The following is a 16,437-nucleotide window of genomic DNA, read 5'->3' as shown; positions in this document are numbered from 1 at the left end:
GGTGAATGCCACAATCTTCTTAAAATGTTCGTAAATGGGACTTAAGAACAAATTTGTTCGTAAGAACGTTTCGTGAATCTGGCCCAATGTTCTCATCTGTTCATAATCTCCCTGGTCGCTTTTGGGTTTTGACTGTTCAAAATTCACTTGTGCTTTAGTTTAATTTCTGACAACTCTATAACTCTTATCACAGATTAAACATTTATATATCTTTACAGTTGTACCTGCCACAGACAAAAACTTAATCTAGTCACTTAATCTAAAACAGCAAAAGAAAAAGGTTGTTTATTTGTAGTCGATCTAAATAAAAGGAACTCTGATATGAGTGTAAACTAATACCAGTGAGCCATATTAGAAGATTCTGATTCAATTGATTATTCAGCAGGAGCATCTACAGCTTTTAAATTGTTTTTTTTATGTGCATGTCTGCTATAAAATGCTATTCATTGGCCGAAAGCTTGACATCTATGAAAACTGCTGGAGTTTCTGTCATTCACAGATCTCTGCTGATTTGGGCCTTACAGACATTTGTGCAATGGGAAACAGACAGCATGGGCAAACTTCACATTATAGGATGTCTTGTATCTACATGCAGATGGAAATTGATTGCTTGGGCAAATCTTTTAACTCGTTAAAGTTTCCCTTTATAATTGTACATTTGTAACATTTTATATTCATTCATTTTATCAAAAATATATTTCATTACATAACAGAAGATGTGCATTTACACAAATACACTTTAAATATATTAAGTATTAATTGACAGAGACCGTGTTGTAAAATATCGCGAATTGCCTTTTATGCTATAGCTATTTTAATGAAAGTAGAGTAGTTTCATGGATAAATGTGAGAAGGGTCAACTGGGGTAAACTGGGAAACTTTATGTGAGCTTGTTTGTGAAGAGAACAGAATAACAATGTGTGATATCTGTTTGGGTTAGGGCTCTCAAGGCTGTGCACCTGTGCGCAGGCTGAGGGCCGCTTCGATATAGCCAAAATATGTGCAACGTGACTGAGCTGATGTAAACTATGTAACCATGGAAACGCCTTTTACTGTGTCTTGTGCTGAGTTTAATAAAAGAACCAACTTGGGTGGGGGAGAGAGACTCTCTCCGGGACAGCGCGATCAGCAGACGTGTCTGTGACGGAGCGGAGCCCCCCTTGTACAAGGTTGAAAAGCAACGTTGGCTTCTGGTCTCAATTTGTGGTGAACTTGGTTCGTGCGCCTGTCTGAGTACACTTCTGAAGATTTCGACGTCAATTTGGTGACCCCGACGTGATCTGCTCCAGAGGAGAGTAGGACGGCGCGCACGTCGAAGGCCCAGATCGACCGGTCCTTGGCATCATCCGGAAAAGGCCTGACTAAAGAGGTGAGCACTGCCTGTTAAATCGAAAGTGCTGAATGATGTCAAGTGAACCGTGTTGATCGTTGAATTTAAAAAAAAATAATAAATAAATAAACGAGTAAAGAGAGGCGTTTGGCCGTTTTGACCGAGAAGTAACCACAGATTGGTCCGAATTTGGTTACGGACAGATTGGTCCGAATTTGAAGGACGTTGGTCCTGGTTTACGGACAGATTGGTCTGAATTTGGTTACGGACAGATTGGTCTGAATTTGGTTACGGACAGATTGGTCCGAATTTGAAGGACGTTGGTCCTGGTTTACGGACAGATTGGTCCGAATTTGGTTCTGGACAGCTTGGTCTGGATTTGGAGGACGTTGGTCCTGGTTTTTGGACAGATTGGTCCAAATTTGTAGACGTTTCTCTTGGTTCTGGAGGAGCGGTCTGAATTATGGCTGAGGCACAGAACACTGGGGGCGAAGGGCCCTGCGACAGTTGGCTGGATAAACTGTTTAAACGACATTTGGCCAAAACAACTGCTGGTGAAAGAGAGGAGGTGATAAGAAGACAAAAAATGTTTCGGGACAGGTACGGAGACAGATTCTTAGGGCTAGACGATGGCAAAAAAAGTTTACAAACACTGTTGGGGATTGTCGCTGGAAATAAACAGGAGAAGGATAAATGTGACGCGGAGTTGACGAGTGCGAGTGTGTGGGACAAGCGTAACTTAAAAGAGAGAATGAGAGTCGCAGATGAAATGAAATGCATGGCACAACATCTAAGTGAGGTCTGGTTGCATGGGCAGCTGCGGTTGATGAGATGGAGGATCAAGATCAGCAGAGTATGAGCGCAGGGAAAGAGGAAAAGAATGTACCAAGCGCACCTCCGAGTCATGGTGAAGGAGGCCAAGCAATGTACCCGGTGTTGACAGGAGGAAATATAGTTGTGGCAGGAGGAGAGCTGCATTTGGGTGCAGTTGGAGGCAGCAGAGCGCCAGAGGTAGAAAAGGCAATGTCTAAGCTGACAGTGGGAGAGTTAGAACAGCCGGCGACTTTGTCTTCAGTTAACCCATTCGTACTGCGCCCGACGCAGGAGGGCGGACAGGGCGATGGATGGTTGGCTGTGCAGCGGAGCATGATAGAGGAACAACAAAACCAGAAGGGTGTAGTGGACGAGATGATCCGTCGGATAGTGAGAATTGAGAACATGTTGGTGAAGGCCCGAGACGAGGGTGGAGCTAAGGCACGGAAGAAAGGCAGGCGTAGACGTAAGGATGAGGAAGAGAGTGAGGATGAGGAAGAAGGCACTGGAGGCGGAGTGAAGGCATGTGATGGGCTGACGCTCAACTGGGAGCCGCCTCCACAGCAGGCAGCCCCAACACATCTGGGGAAACCACACAGGGCGGGGCCACGAGTCAATCAGAATCTCCAGCCCCTCCCACCCAGGGAGGTGGACCCGTAACCAGGTCTCGAGTGGAGGAAGCTGTGGGAGGACAGTACCCCCTGGTGGCCAGTCAAGGCGGAGCAGCACCGTGGATAGCAGCCTTCAAGGCACTGACAATGGGCGTGCCCTTAGCACTGGGGGATGTCCGCATGGTTGTAGCTGCATGTGTTGGATTAGAAAAGCTGGCCGGGGTGGAGCAGCTGGCAGGCACCTCAGTACAGGGGGGAAACAGAGCACCAGACACTACACCATTTGCAGACCACATCGGCGCTTTCTGTGATGCACTGAGATTACACTTCCCAATTAGCGTGGCGGCTATCGAAGATTTTTCCCATCGCTGGAAGGATGATGGTTCTGTGAGTCCAGAGACTTGGCTACACGAGGCTCGCCAGAAATGGGTACAGATGACGGGGGAGCCCCCAGTTGATAATACTCCCGCGATGGTGATGCTCAAAGATAAACTATTGAATAATGTTCCACCACCAGTAAAAGAAAAACTTTTAGATAATCCTTTAATGGCTAGATCACCATGGTCCCAGTGGTCACAGTGTCTGGTCACCCTGCTACAGAAACACTGGGAGAAAATACACCAACAAGCACAATCACAACAAGTAGCAGCTAACACTTTGGTACACATTCAGCTAGAACAGGCTAAACAAACAAGCAAAAAGAACTCAGGAGGAGCTCAGGCCTCGCCAATGGCGGCCTTGACACATCAGGCCACACCCTCAATTAATCAATGGGGACAGAACCGTGGGGGGTGATGGGATGTGCGGAGGGGTCCATGCCCGGGTGACAGGTGTGGCAACTGCGGTAGGTTCGGACACTGGGCGAGGGACTGCAGGGCTCGGAGAGGTCCCGGAAGAGGGGTCCAAGAGACTCAAAACGGGGGCGAGCCCAGATGGGGCCCGCCTCAAGGACGAGGAATGTACCCGTAGAGGGGCCCAGCTGGCACTGGAGGGAACCTGGCCGAGCCCCTCCTTCCTCTGATGGTGGATGGTGTTGAAAAACTGTTTCTAGTGGACACGGGTGCAACATGGTCTGCACTGCAACATGGAACTGATCCACCATTGTCATCGGAGCAGGTGCCAGTAAGGGGAGTGGAAGGCCGACGCCTGTACATGCAACGAACTGCCCCAATGAATGTTCGAATAGGGGCACAATCTTTCAGCCACACATTTCTCTATGGTCCTGATTGTCCTGTTAACCTTCTGGGGCGAGACATTTTCACACTTTTGGGCTGCAACATTGACATTGCTCAAGGCGGGGGGACCGTCATCACCTTCCGCAATGGCGAATCCTTCCACTGCTCCGACAAGGCTGCACACACTCAGACTCTTCTGTGGCTGGGCACAGAAAACCCCGGGGACCTCCACACTGCTGACATTTATTGGGGACTTCTTACGGGACCTGTGGACAACCCGCTCATGGCTGCGTTTCGCACGTGGGGCCCCCTCATCAGGGAGTTTTGGGCCTGTTCGCCACCTCCAGACCCCCCACATGTGACGCTTTTTTATGATAAAGATAATGACCTGACATATCAAGAATGGTTCAACTCTAGTCTGGATGGGCAGAATTGGGTGGTGTCTGTATCTGGCATCGTCCTGGGACCGCAGGGTGTGGCCGCACCAGTGCATCTTACACCAGAACAACTCCAACATTACAAGATGGGTACTGATTCAGCACCACACATCACACTAGCCGTAGCGATGGGAAGACAGGCTAAGGCCTTGGGACCTATGGTTGCTGAAGCCAATACAATCAAAGATTGGGTGTCACTGGAACTCAGAGATTTGTGGACCTCCACGAGCCATCCTAAATTAAGATTTATTAAAATTAGCTGTGAGATAGCTGTGGTCCTCCAACACCGACAACTCCAACGACATCATGGGGCGGAAGATTCTAATGACCGAGAGGCAGAGGTTGCCCTTACGGATCTGCCTCCCCACATGTGGGTCAATCATCAGGCAGATGTGGGTCTCGTTCAGACAGCCCCAGTCACCTTTCAAATTGACATGACAGACCCAGTGTTTATCCCACAATATCCTATAAAAACAGAAGCACAGCCTGGCATTGAGGACACTGTGAATGGCTTATTAGCTGCAGGTGTCATTTACCCGACCTCCTCACCTTGGAACACTCCAATCCTACCCGTTCTAAAGGCAGATGGGCAATCCTATAGGATGGCACACGACCTTAGGGCCATCAACGCCCTAGTCAAAGAATCACCCCAACCAGTCCCCAATCCAGCCACCACATTGGGACCACTTACACCAGAACACCAGTGGTTCACGGTCATCGATCTGGCTAACGCATTTTTCTGCCTCCCTTTGCACCCTAAATTGCAACCCATTTTTGCATTCACATACAGGGGACAACAATATACATACACACCGCACCACTACGGGCTTTGATGAAGGAACAGGGTATGGGGGATCTCCAGTCACACTTAGAGTGGACACCGGAAGCTCAGGTTGCTTTCGATGACATTAGACAATTATTGGCCAATGCAGCAGCGCTAAATAAACCAAACTATGCTGCACCATTTTTCTTGGATGTAGCTGATAAACAAACTACGGCAGCAGCCTGCCTTTATCAGCTACAACAGGGGGAAAGGATGGTACTAGGTTATTACAGCATCATTCTGGACCCAATTGAGCAGAAAGCACCACCATGTACAAGGTACGCAGCAGCACTAGCAAAATTGGTACAAAAGATCGACAAGGTGGTTCAAAAACACTCATTGATTATTAACACCAGTCATGCAGTGTCAGCTTTTGTGGCATCCTCAGCATTCAACATCACTCCTGGAAGAGAAAAGACAGCAGTAGACACCCTAACACAACCACACATAACGTTTCAGAACTCTAAGATAAATATGGCAAAGTGCATGTCAGACGGTGAAGAACAACATGACTGCATCCAAGAAACACACCAAGTGGAAAGCACGGCCGGACACCAAAGTAACTCCGATCGAAGGTGCCATAGATTTGTACATAGATGGAAGCTGTCACAAAACGGATGAGGGATTACGAGCAGGGTTTGCAGTTGTGATGAGAGAAGGTGAGAGATTTATCAAGGTGGTCTCAGGGAAGGTTGAGCGGAATTGGTGGCGTTGCAAAAGGCACTGGCAGCGGCGCCAGGCAAACCTGTAAATATTTATACTGATTCTGCTTTTGGTTATTTTGTTGTACATAGAGATTTGGGTTCATGGAAGAGAAATGGATGGCGAACAGTAACAGGGGTCCCACCTAGACACGAGGAAATTGTCAAGCAAATAGATGAAAATTTGTGGATCCCCTCTGAGTTGGCAGTAATTAAGGTGGCAGCACACAGGAGTGATGGGACCATTCACTCCAGGGGAAATGCTGTTGCAGATAAAGCTGCAAAAGAGGCAGCAGGACTGGATCTGCTGGGGATGTACATAATGAAGACAGTGGAGACTGAACAAATGGAGGACTTAAGACCCCGTACACAGGCAGAATGGACAGAACAACAGCAATGGGAGGAGCACGGGGCCACAGTGGAGGAGATTGGGACAGAGGAGGAAGGACAATGTTCTCTGTGGAAAGGCCCCAAGGGGCAGCTGGTGGTTCCGAACAGATTCCTGGCCCAAATGTGTGAAGAGGCCCATGGTCCAGCGCATGTGGGGGTGGATGCCATGAAAAGACTTTGTGTAAATATGTGGCACCCCGATCTGCACAAAATGATTGAACAAAGTAGAATGAAGTGTGACATTTGTAACCAATTTAATCCAAGATCTACTTTTAGGACTGAGAAGGGGGCGTTCCCAGTGAGGGCCCCAGGAGCAGAGATAATAAGGGATTTTACTGATATGGGAGACCGGGCAATGGGCAAGCGCTATTTATTGGTCATAGTAGACGCCTGCTCTGGATGGCCCGAAGTGTATCCTACTGGTAAGGAGGATGCAGCAGCAGTAAAGAAAGCATTGGTGAACCATTTTATACCAACACACGGGTTCCCTAGAACAATCCGGTCCGACAACGGATCTCATTTTAAGAACAAACACCTGAGAGAAGTAGAGATTGCAATGGGAATTAAGCACAAATTTGGCACAGTTTACCACCCTCAATCACAAGGGAAGGTGGAACGAATGAACTCTAACATAAAGACCAAATTGGCTAAAATCATGAAGGAAACGGGACTAAATTGGGTGGAGGCGCTTCCATTGGCCCTCATGACCATTAGACACACTGTAAACCGAGCCACGGGGTTTACACCGTTCGAACTCCACCATGGAAGGCCCTTCCCAAGACCAGGACACCCCATGACTGAGGGAGCAGAGGTACACCCCAAGGTAATGTTTAAAATACTTAACTACATGTGTTCAAGCTTTTCTCTCCAGATCCCACCAGAACCGCAGGAGAAACCCGACCTCATAGGGGAGGAGTACCTGTTATTGAAGGTCCTTAAGAGGAAGTGGCAGGAACCGAACTGGACGGCCCCACATCGAGTCACAGCGCGCACCGACACAGCGGTCCGGTTTGAAGGAAAGGGAGACACCTGGTACCACCTCTCGCAGTGTGCCAAGGTACCGAAAACAGCAGACGGGAAAGGGAGCAGCAGGGGTCTGCGACGTCAGAAACCCCCAACGCGTAACAGGTGAAGTGCTAGTAACCTCTCCCTGCAACGGCAACGATGGATGCGAAGGTGCAGAAATCCTCGATGGAGGAACATCTGGACCCAGGACAATGCTCAGCGGGACGAATGCCGAAGTGGAGACGATCATTGAATGGTTTATTGATAATATGCATGTCTGTTGTAATCTTTGCATCTATATTGATTTATGTGGATGTTTATAGAAGTGAAATGCTAACTCAGAAGAGCAGATCCTTAAGAGAAGGGAACTATCCACGAGCCAAGCGAGACACACCACAAGAGTGCCCCGCATCGATCACATTGGAATACACGATGGGGGCCCCTACCTCTTTTCAATTTGACTTATGTGACGTTATTGACTGTCGTGGGACTTCTACCATGTGGAGAGGGTATGATGTTTACTTATGTTATGAACCGGGTCCTATTCAATTCTCATGCTCGCGCCATGGTTACACCAATGATACATGGTAATCTGATACGAGAATAGTGTCCGAGTACATACAGGAATGGTGGAGCAACCAGCCCCTTTACAATATATGGGAAGCGGCCCCTATGCTAAAGCAGCTCGTAAGAAAGAGCACCTATGGAGGGAGCTAAAGCTCCAACGAGATTTCTCCCCAACAAGCAACCCACTGACGTTATCACTACACTGGGATCAGTCTCCAGTCTGGTGGGGCGCAGCTTCCCCTGTATATCTTGTGTTAGGAGTTGACATAACTGGATATGATCCTATGGGGTTGATCAAAATACACTTAAAAGCCACCACCACTGTACAAGGTAAGGGGGGTGACGAGCCCCCAAAGGATGAGAACACGGGAGAGTGACTCCTCCCAACGGGTAAGAACATTGAACTATTCGGCTCTAAAACCAATAGACATAATTCAAATAAGCACGGGAACGGGAACTGACAATGTTTGGCTAGATTGGTTGGCGAGCGAGGCAAAGGATAAGATCGAAGGGGAATGCATTGCATGCGCGGCAGGGCGGCCACATTTGTTCATTGAGCCAGCTCCTCTCCATTTTGATGACACCTGGGGATGTCAGTGCATGATGGCACTAACCAGAGAGAACACTCCAATAAACTGTACACAACTGGCTACAATTTACCCACCAATTAGCGACAAATCCACTGTAGGACCTTTCAAACCACGGAGGGGTGCACCAAACAGGTATGTGTGCTTTAATTTCACAGGAAGATCGCGGGAATATGGGGAGATTGCGGAGGATTGGTGCAATCAGACAATTAAGGGTGATGCCTCTCAGATAGGGTCGTTAGCTAGAGCAGGACTATTTTGGTACTGTGGGCGTGGGTCACATACCAAGATGCAGGCAGGAGCAAACGGAAGGTGTGCGATGGTGAGGCTGGCGACCCCGGTGACAATGATTGGTAACAGGATGAGTATGAATAGTCCCACAACATCATCAGCTTTAACAGCCCGACGCCGGCGACACATCCAAAGGAAGAGGAGCTCAGCTAGGTTCGACCTGTCTGGAGGATCTCCTACGTATATAGATGCAATAGGAATCCCTAGGGGAGTTCCGGAGGAGTATAAATTGGCTAATCAAGTGGCGGCTGGGTTTGAGAATCTTCCAATTATTGCAGCACTCTTCCCGATTACACCGAATAAGAATGTAGACCGGATAAATTATGTGCACTATAATGTTCAAAGATTGGCAAATCTGACCAGGTATGCGGTAGAACGACTGTCAGCAACCTCTATGGTAGCAATGCAAAATAGAATGGCCTTAGACATGCTGCTGGCTGAGAAGGAGGGTGTGTGTTATATGTTTGGAGAAATGTGTTGCACCTTTATTCCCAAGAATACGGCTCCGGACGGCTCCGTAACTAAAGCCCTAGAAGGACTGAGGTCCCTCTCTTATGAATTGGCAGAAAACTCAGGTGTGGATCATGGACTTGGCTCTTGGATGTTCCAGATGTTTGGCAGATGGAAAGGGTTGATTTTTTCTATACTCACTTCTTTAGCCACTTTTACAGATGCCGTTATGATGTGTGGCTGCTGTTGTATCCCATGTATCCGAACTTTGTGTGTGCGCATGATTACTGTTGCTATAGAAAAGGGATCCACCGATCCCAAGATGATAATGCCTCTCCGGTCGGCCCCTAAGGAAGAGGTGGTGGGGAACCGGAGGCGAGATGGATGGATGTGATCTCTACTTAGAGATCAACAGGGGGACTGTTGTAAAATATCACGAATTGCATTTTATGCTATAGCTATTTTAATGAAAGTAGAGTAGTTTCATGGATAAATGTGAGAAGGGTCAACTGGGGTAAACTGGGAAACTTTATGTGAGCTTGTTTGTGAAGAGAACAGAATAACAATGTGTGATATCTGTTTGGGTTAGGGCTCTCAAGGCTGTGCACCTGTGCGCAGGCTGAGGGCCGCTTCGATATAGCCAAAATATGTGCAACGTGACTGAGCTGATGTAAACTATGTAACCATGGAAACGCCTTTTACTGTGTCTTGTGCTGAGTTTAATAAAAGAACCAACTTGAGTGGGGGAGAGAGACTCTCTCCGGGACAGCGTGATCAGCAGACGTGTCTGTGACGGAGCGGAGCCCCCCTTGTACAAGGTTGAAAAGCAACGTTGGCTTCTGGTCTCAATTTGTGGTGAACTTGGTTCGTGCGCCTGTCTGAGTACACTTCTGAAGATTTCGACGTCAACCGCTACCTTGTTTTACCATTTCATAATTATTAATACACTTTATGCACAAGTATTTTAAATATTAATTGAGCTTGATTCTTTTGTTTCTTTGTTTGTTCAATGATTTTAGACCTTTTAATACAACACTTTCTTCCATCACATTGGTTAGAAATCTAGGCTTTTTTTTCCAGGGCTTCTCTTTCTTTCACATTAACGTGTTTGTTTGCCATGTGTATAAACTGAAAGTTATTAAAAAATGAATTTAAAACTGTCCCAAACCAAATGTTGTGTTTAAGTCCTGGGAGATGATTCAGGTCTCAGCCAATTATAACAGTATGGAAATTTAAGGTGTTAGACATTTGTAATTATGAATTGAGAATTTCATGAATTAATACTGAAACTTAATTAAATCTATTTTTTGAATGACAAACATTTAGAACCAGGGTGGCCAACCAGTCAGAGCCTAAGAGCCACATTTTTTACTGTGTTACCGCAAAGAGCCACATCATACACATGGGCACACGTGAACATCACCTCATCCCTTCCTCACACACACATACCTCTGTTTAGCCAGATTTATTGTAAATGTCACACACCAACATGATAATGACAGAATTTGACTTCTACAGACATTTTCAGCAATGAACATTGCACTGTCTCACACACACAAACTCTCAGTTCAACTAAGTCCACAAACAAAAATATAACAATTACATTTTTTTTTTCTCTTACTATGCATGTTGCTTAGTGGGACTTCTGGCATTCCTTGCTTTGAACAATCCTCTTCAAATCTGGCTTATATTCAGTTGCTGCCACGCGAAGCAATTCTTTCACACGGGTGTCAGTCAGAACAGATCGATGCTTTGGTTTCACGTGTTTCAGGGTAGAAAACACAGACTCGCAGACGTATGTTGACCCAAATATTGACAGTATCTTAAGCGCAGCCCGTTTGACATTGGGGTATTTTTCCATTGGCACACTTTTCCAGAACTCAATGGCCCCTTCCCTTAAAGCAGGTTTTTGGTCCTCCTCACAAAGATCGATAATCTCCAACTCAGCTGCAGCCTCACCTGTGACTAGCGGGGCTTTCCAACAGTGCGTCTCCACATTAAAAGGGGCAACGAGGAATGCAATCTGTGCCCTTTTCAGTTGTAGATCGCGGAACCGAGTCACGAAGCTTTCATGCAGGTTTTCTCGTTTGGCTGTGCATTTTTTCCTGCCATTTTGAAGGCGAACTTGACACTAATTGTTTACTCAAAAGACCGTGTCCCTACTGAGAAGTATTTTCATCTAACGCGCATGCGCGTTTGGCGAAAGCATCGTATTGAACTCAAGCGAAGCGAACGCGCACATTAAAAAAACACATACACAAACTTTGATATGAACGTTAGAGCCGCATGAAACCAGGCAAAGAGCCGCATGCGGCTCGGGAGCCGCGGGTTGGCCAGGCCTGATTTAGAATAATTGATGCTTGACGATTTGTGATTAGCTGTTGTTTTAATTGGGTCATCACCAATGATAAAATCATTGGAAGCACAAATTGCAAATAAATCTACACATACCGTAATTTCTGGACTACAGAGCGCACCTGATTAAAAGCGGCATAATCTAATTTTAGAAAGAAAATTAATTTTGTACAAGCCGCACCGGATTATAAACCGCAGGTATCCCACGTAGTAATATGAAAAATTAGATCGAAAACATTCAGTACCGGTATATGGAGGAACATCTGGACCCAGGACAATGCTCAGTGGGACAAAGGCCGAAGTGGAGACGATCATTGAATGGTTTATTGATAATATGCATGTCTGTTGTAATCTTTGCATCTATATTGATTTATGTGGATGTTTATAGAAGTGAAACGCTAACTCAGAAGAGCAGATCCTTAAGAGAAGGGAACTATCCACGAGCCAAGCGAGACACACCACAAGAGTGCCCCGCATTGATCACATTGGAATACACGATGGGGGCCCCTACCTCTTTTCAATTTGACTTATGTGACGTTATTGACTGTCGTGGGACTTCTACCATGTGGAGAGGGTATGATGTTTACTTATGTTATGAACCGGGTCCTATTCAATTCTCATGCTCGCGCCATGGTTACACCAATGGTAAGTGGTGTTCTGATTGGAATAGTGTCCGAGTACATACAGGAATGGTGGAGCAACCAGCCCCTTTACAATATATGGGAAGCGGCCCCTATGCTAAAGCAGCTCGTAAGAAAGAGCACCTATGGAGGGAGCTAAAGCTCCAACGAGATTTCTCCCCAACAAGCAACCCACTGACGTTATCACTACACTGGGATCAGTCTCCAGTCTGGTGGGGCGCAGCTTCCCCTGTATATCTTGTGTTAGGAGTTGACATAACTGGAGATGATCCTATGGGGTTGATCAAAATACACTTAAAAGCCACCACCACTGTACAGGCTAAGGGGGGTGACGAGCCCCCAAAAGGATGAGAACGAGAGAGAGTGACTCCTCCCAACGGGTAAGAACATTGAACTATTCGGCTCTAAAACCAATAGACATAATTCAAATAAGCACGGGAACGGGAACTGACAATGTTTGGCTAGATTGGTTGGCGAGCGAGGCAAAGGATAAGATCGAAGGGGAATGCATTGCATGCGCGGCAGGGCGGCCACATTTGTTCATTGAGCCAGCTCCTCTCCATTTTGATGACACCTGGGGATGTCAGTGCATGATGGCACTAACCAGAGAGAACACTCCAATAAACTGTACATAACTGGCTACAATTTACCCACCAATTAGCGACAAATCCACTGTAGAACCTTTCAAACCACGGAGGGGTGCACCAAACAGGTATGTGTGCTTTAATTTCACAGGAAGATCGCAGGAATATGGGGAGATTGCGGAGGATTGGTGCAATCAGACAATTAAGGGTGATGCCTCTCAGATAGGGTCGTTAGCTAGAGCAGGACTATTTTGGTACTGTGGGCGGGGGTTACATACCAAGATGCAGGCAGGAGCAAACGGAAGGTGTGTGATGGTGAGGCTGGCGACCCCGGTGACAATGATTGGTAACAGGATGAGTATGAATAGTCCCACAACATCATCAGCTTAACAGCCCGAAGCCGGCGACACATCCAAAGGAAGAGGAGCTCAGCTAGGTTCCACCTGTCTGTAGGATCTTCTACGTATATAGATGCAATAGGAATCCCTAGGGGAGTTCCGGAGGAGTATAAATTGGCTAATCAAGTGGCGGCTGGGTTTGAGAATCTTCTAATTATTGCAGCACTCTTCCCAATTACACCGAATAAGAATGTAGACCGGATAAATGATGTGCACTATAATGTTCAAAGATTGGCAAATCTAACCAGGTATGCGGTAGAACGACTGTCAGCAACCTCTATGGTAGCAATGCAAAATAGAATGGCCTTAGACATGCTGCTGGCTGAGAAGGAGGGTGTGTGTTATATGTTTGGAGAAATGTGTTGCACCTTCATTCCCAAGAATACGGCTCCGGACGGCTCTGTAACTAAGGCCCTAGAAGGACTGAGGTCCCTCTCTTATGAATTGGCAGAAAACTCAGGTGTGGATCATGGACTTGGCTCTTGGATGTTCCAGATGTTTGGCAGATGGAAAGGGTTGATTTTTTCTATACTTACTTCTTTAGCCACTTTTACAGATGCTGTTATGATGTGTGTGCTGCTGTTGTATCCCATGTATCCGAACTTTGTGTGTGCGCATGATTACTGTTGCTATAGAAAAGGGATCCACCGATCCCAAGATGATAATGCCTCTCCGGTCGGCCCCTAAGGAAGAGGTGGTGGGGAACCGGAGGCGAGATGGATGGATGTGATCTCTACTTAGAGATCAACAGGGGGACTGTTGTAAAATATCACGAATTGCCTTTTATGCTATAGCTATTTTAATTAAAGTAGAGTAGTTTCATGGATAAATGTGAGAAGGGTCAACTGGGGTAAACTGGGAAACTTTATGTGAGCTTGTTTGTGAAGAGAACAGAATAACAATGTGTGATATCTGTTTGGGTTAGGGCTCTCAAGGCTGTGCACCTGTGCGCAGGCTGAGGGCCGCTTCGATATAGCCAAAATATGTGCAACGTGACTGAGCTGATGTAAACTATGTAACCATGGAAACGCCTTTTACTGTGTCTTGTGCTGAGTTTAATAAAAGAACCAACTTGAGTGGGGGAGAGAGACTCTCTCCGGGACAGCGCGATCAGCAGACGTGTCTGTGACGGAGCGGAGCCCCCCTTGTACAAGGTTGAAAAGCAACGTTGGCTTCTGGTCTCAATTTGTGGTGAACTTGGTTCGTGCGCCTGTCTGAGTACACTTCTGAAGATTTCGACGTCAACCGCTACCTTGTTTTACCATTTCATAATTATTTAATACACTTTATGCACAAGTACTTTAAATATTAATTGAGCTTGATTCTTTTGTGTCTTTGTTGTTCAATGATTTTAGACCTTTTTAATACAACACTTTCTTCCATCACATTGGTTAGAAATCTAGGCTTTTTTTTCCAGGGCTTCTCTTTCTTTCACATTAACGTGTTTGTTTGCCATGTGTATAAACTGACAGTTATTAAAAAATGAATTTAAAACTGTCCCAAACCAAATGTTGTGTTTAAGTCCTGGGAGATGATTCAGGTCTCAGCCAATTATAACAGTATGGAAATTTAAGGTGTTAGACATTTGTAATTATGAATTGAGAATTTCATGAATTAATACTGAAACTTAATTAAATCTATTTTTTAAATGACAAACATTTAGAACCAGGGTGGCCAACCAGTCAGAGCCTAAGAGCCACATTTTTTACTGTGTTACCGCAAAGAGCCACATCATACACATGGGCACACGTGAACATCACCTCATCCCTTCCTCACACACACATACCTCTGTTTAGCCAGATTTATTGTAAATGTCACACACCAACATGATAATGACAGAATTTGACTTCTACAGACATTTTCAGCAATGAACATTGCACTGTCTCACACACACAAACTCTCAGTTCAACTAAGTCCACAAACAAAAATATAACAATTACATTTTTTTTTCTCTTACTATGCATGTTGCTTAGTGGGACTTCTGGCATTCCTTGCTTTGAACAATCCTCTTCAAATCTGGCTTGTATTCAGTTGCTGCCACGCGAAGCAATTCTTTCACACGGGTGTCAGTCAGAACAGATCGATGCTTTGGTTTCACGTGTTTCAGGGTAGAAAACACAGACTCGCAGACGTATGTTGACCCAAATATTGACAGTATCTTAAGCGCAGCACGTTTGACATTGGGGTATTTTTCCATTGGCACACTTTTCCAGAACTCAATGGCCCCTTCCCTTAAAGCAGGTTTCAGTTGGTCCTCCTCACAAAGATCGATAATCTCCAACTCAGCTGCAGCCTCACCTGTGACTAGCGGGGCTTTCCAACAGTGCGTCTCCACATTAAAAGGGGCAACGAGGAATGCAATCTGTGCCCTTTTCAGTTGTAGATCGCGGAACCGAGTCACGAAGCTTTCGTGCAGGTTTTCTCGTTTGGCTGTGCATTTTTTCCTGCCATTTTGAAGGCGAACTTGACACTAATTGTTTACTCAAAAGACTGTGTCCCTACTGAGAAGTATTTTCATCTAACGCGCATGCGCGTTTGGCGAAAGCATCGTATTGAACTCAAGCGAAGCGAACGCGCACATTAAAAAAACACATACACAAACTTTGATATGAACGTTAGAGCCGCATGAAACCAGGCAAAGAGCCGCATGCGGCTCGGGAGCCGCGGGTTGGCCAGGCCTGATTTAGAATAATTGATGCTTGACGATTTGTGATTAGCTGTTGTTTTAATTGGGTCATCACCAATGATAAAATCATTGGAAGCACAAATTGCAAATAAATCTACACATACCGTAATTTCTGGACTACAGAGCGCACCTGATTAAAAGCGGCATAATCTAATTTTAGAAAGAAAATTAATTTTGTACAAGCCGCACCGGATTATAAACCGCAGGTATCCCACGTAGTAATATGAAAAATTAGATCGAAAACATTCAGTACCGGTATATGTTTTTATTACCGTAAGAGACGAGTGACTGACGAGTGAGAAACAACAGCCACTCTTTTCACTTGTATGTTTATACAGAGACCTTAAATCCAATTTTCATCACGTCAGGATTTTTTACTTTTCTTTTAATTTAATCCGCTACATAAATATATTGTATCGGTAAATGTTTTTTTTTCTAATGGTGACTATAATGCAGCTACCTTGAAATATACGTTTGTATCAGATACACACAAATTACGTTGTTTATGCTTTTTTACTCAAACAATGAACAATCTAAAACTCCCCGATGGCCCACCTCTAAAATCTTCTATTTTCATCGCGGTGGCGGTTGCT

The 16,437-nt window shown here is 45.7% G+C and overlaps 2 protein-coding genes across 2 annotated transcripts; both read left to right on the top strand.

The window, feature by feature from the left end:
• The first annotated feature begins 3,245 nt into the window (after positions 1–3,245).
• Positions 3,246–5,873, top strand: LOC130517549 (uncharacterized). Its single transcript, XM_057019492.1, has one exon. It carries the CDS (start codon positions 3,775–3,777, stop codon positions 5,197–5,199), a length of 1,425 nt encoding a protein of 474 aa, XP_056875472.1. The 5' UTR covers positions 3,246–3,774; the 3' UTR covers positions 5,200–5,873.
• A 25-nt stretch (positions 5,874–5,898) lies between these two features.
• On the top strand, positions 5,899–7,845 carry LOC130517550 (uncharacterized protein K02A2.6-like). The gene has a single exon (XM_057019493.1). The coding sequence runs from the start codon at positions 6,204–6,206 to the stop codon at positions 7,410–7,412; it is 1,209 nt and encodes a 402-aa protein (XP_056875473.1). The 5' UTR covers positions 5,899–6,203; the 3' UTR covers positions 7,413–7,845.
• The last annotated feature ends 8,592 nt before the right edge of the window (positions 7,846–16,437 follow it).

This window comes from Takifugu flavidus, chromosome 20, assembly GCF_003711565.1.
Source record: "Takifugu flavidus isolate HTHZ2018 chromosome 20, ASM371156v2, whole genome shotgun sequence".
In the NCBI taxonomy this organism is placed as follows: domain Eukaryota; kingdom Metazoa; phylum Chordata; class Actinopteri; order Tetraodontiformes; family Tetraodontidae; genus Takifugu; species Takifugu flavidus.
Note: the sequence above shows the minus strand (reverse complement) of the source record. Positions and strands in the feature narration are given on the sequence as shown.

Bases quoted from the DNA above. Each gene is read 5' to 3' on its own strand.
- LOC130517550 (XM_057019493.1), top strand. From the start codon at position 6,204: ATGTACATAATGAAGACAGTGGAGACTGAACAAATGGAGGACTTAAGA.
- LOC130517549 (XM_057019492.1), top strand. From the start codon at position 3,775: ATGGTGGATGGTGTTGAAAAACTGTTTCTAGTGGACACGGGTGCAACA.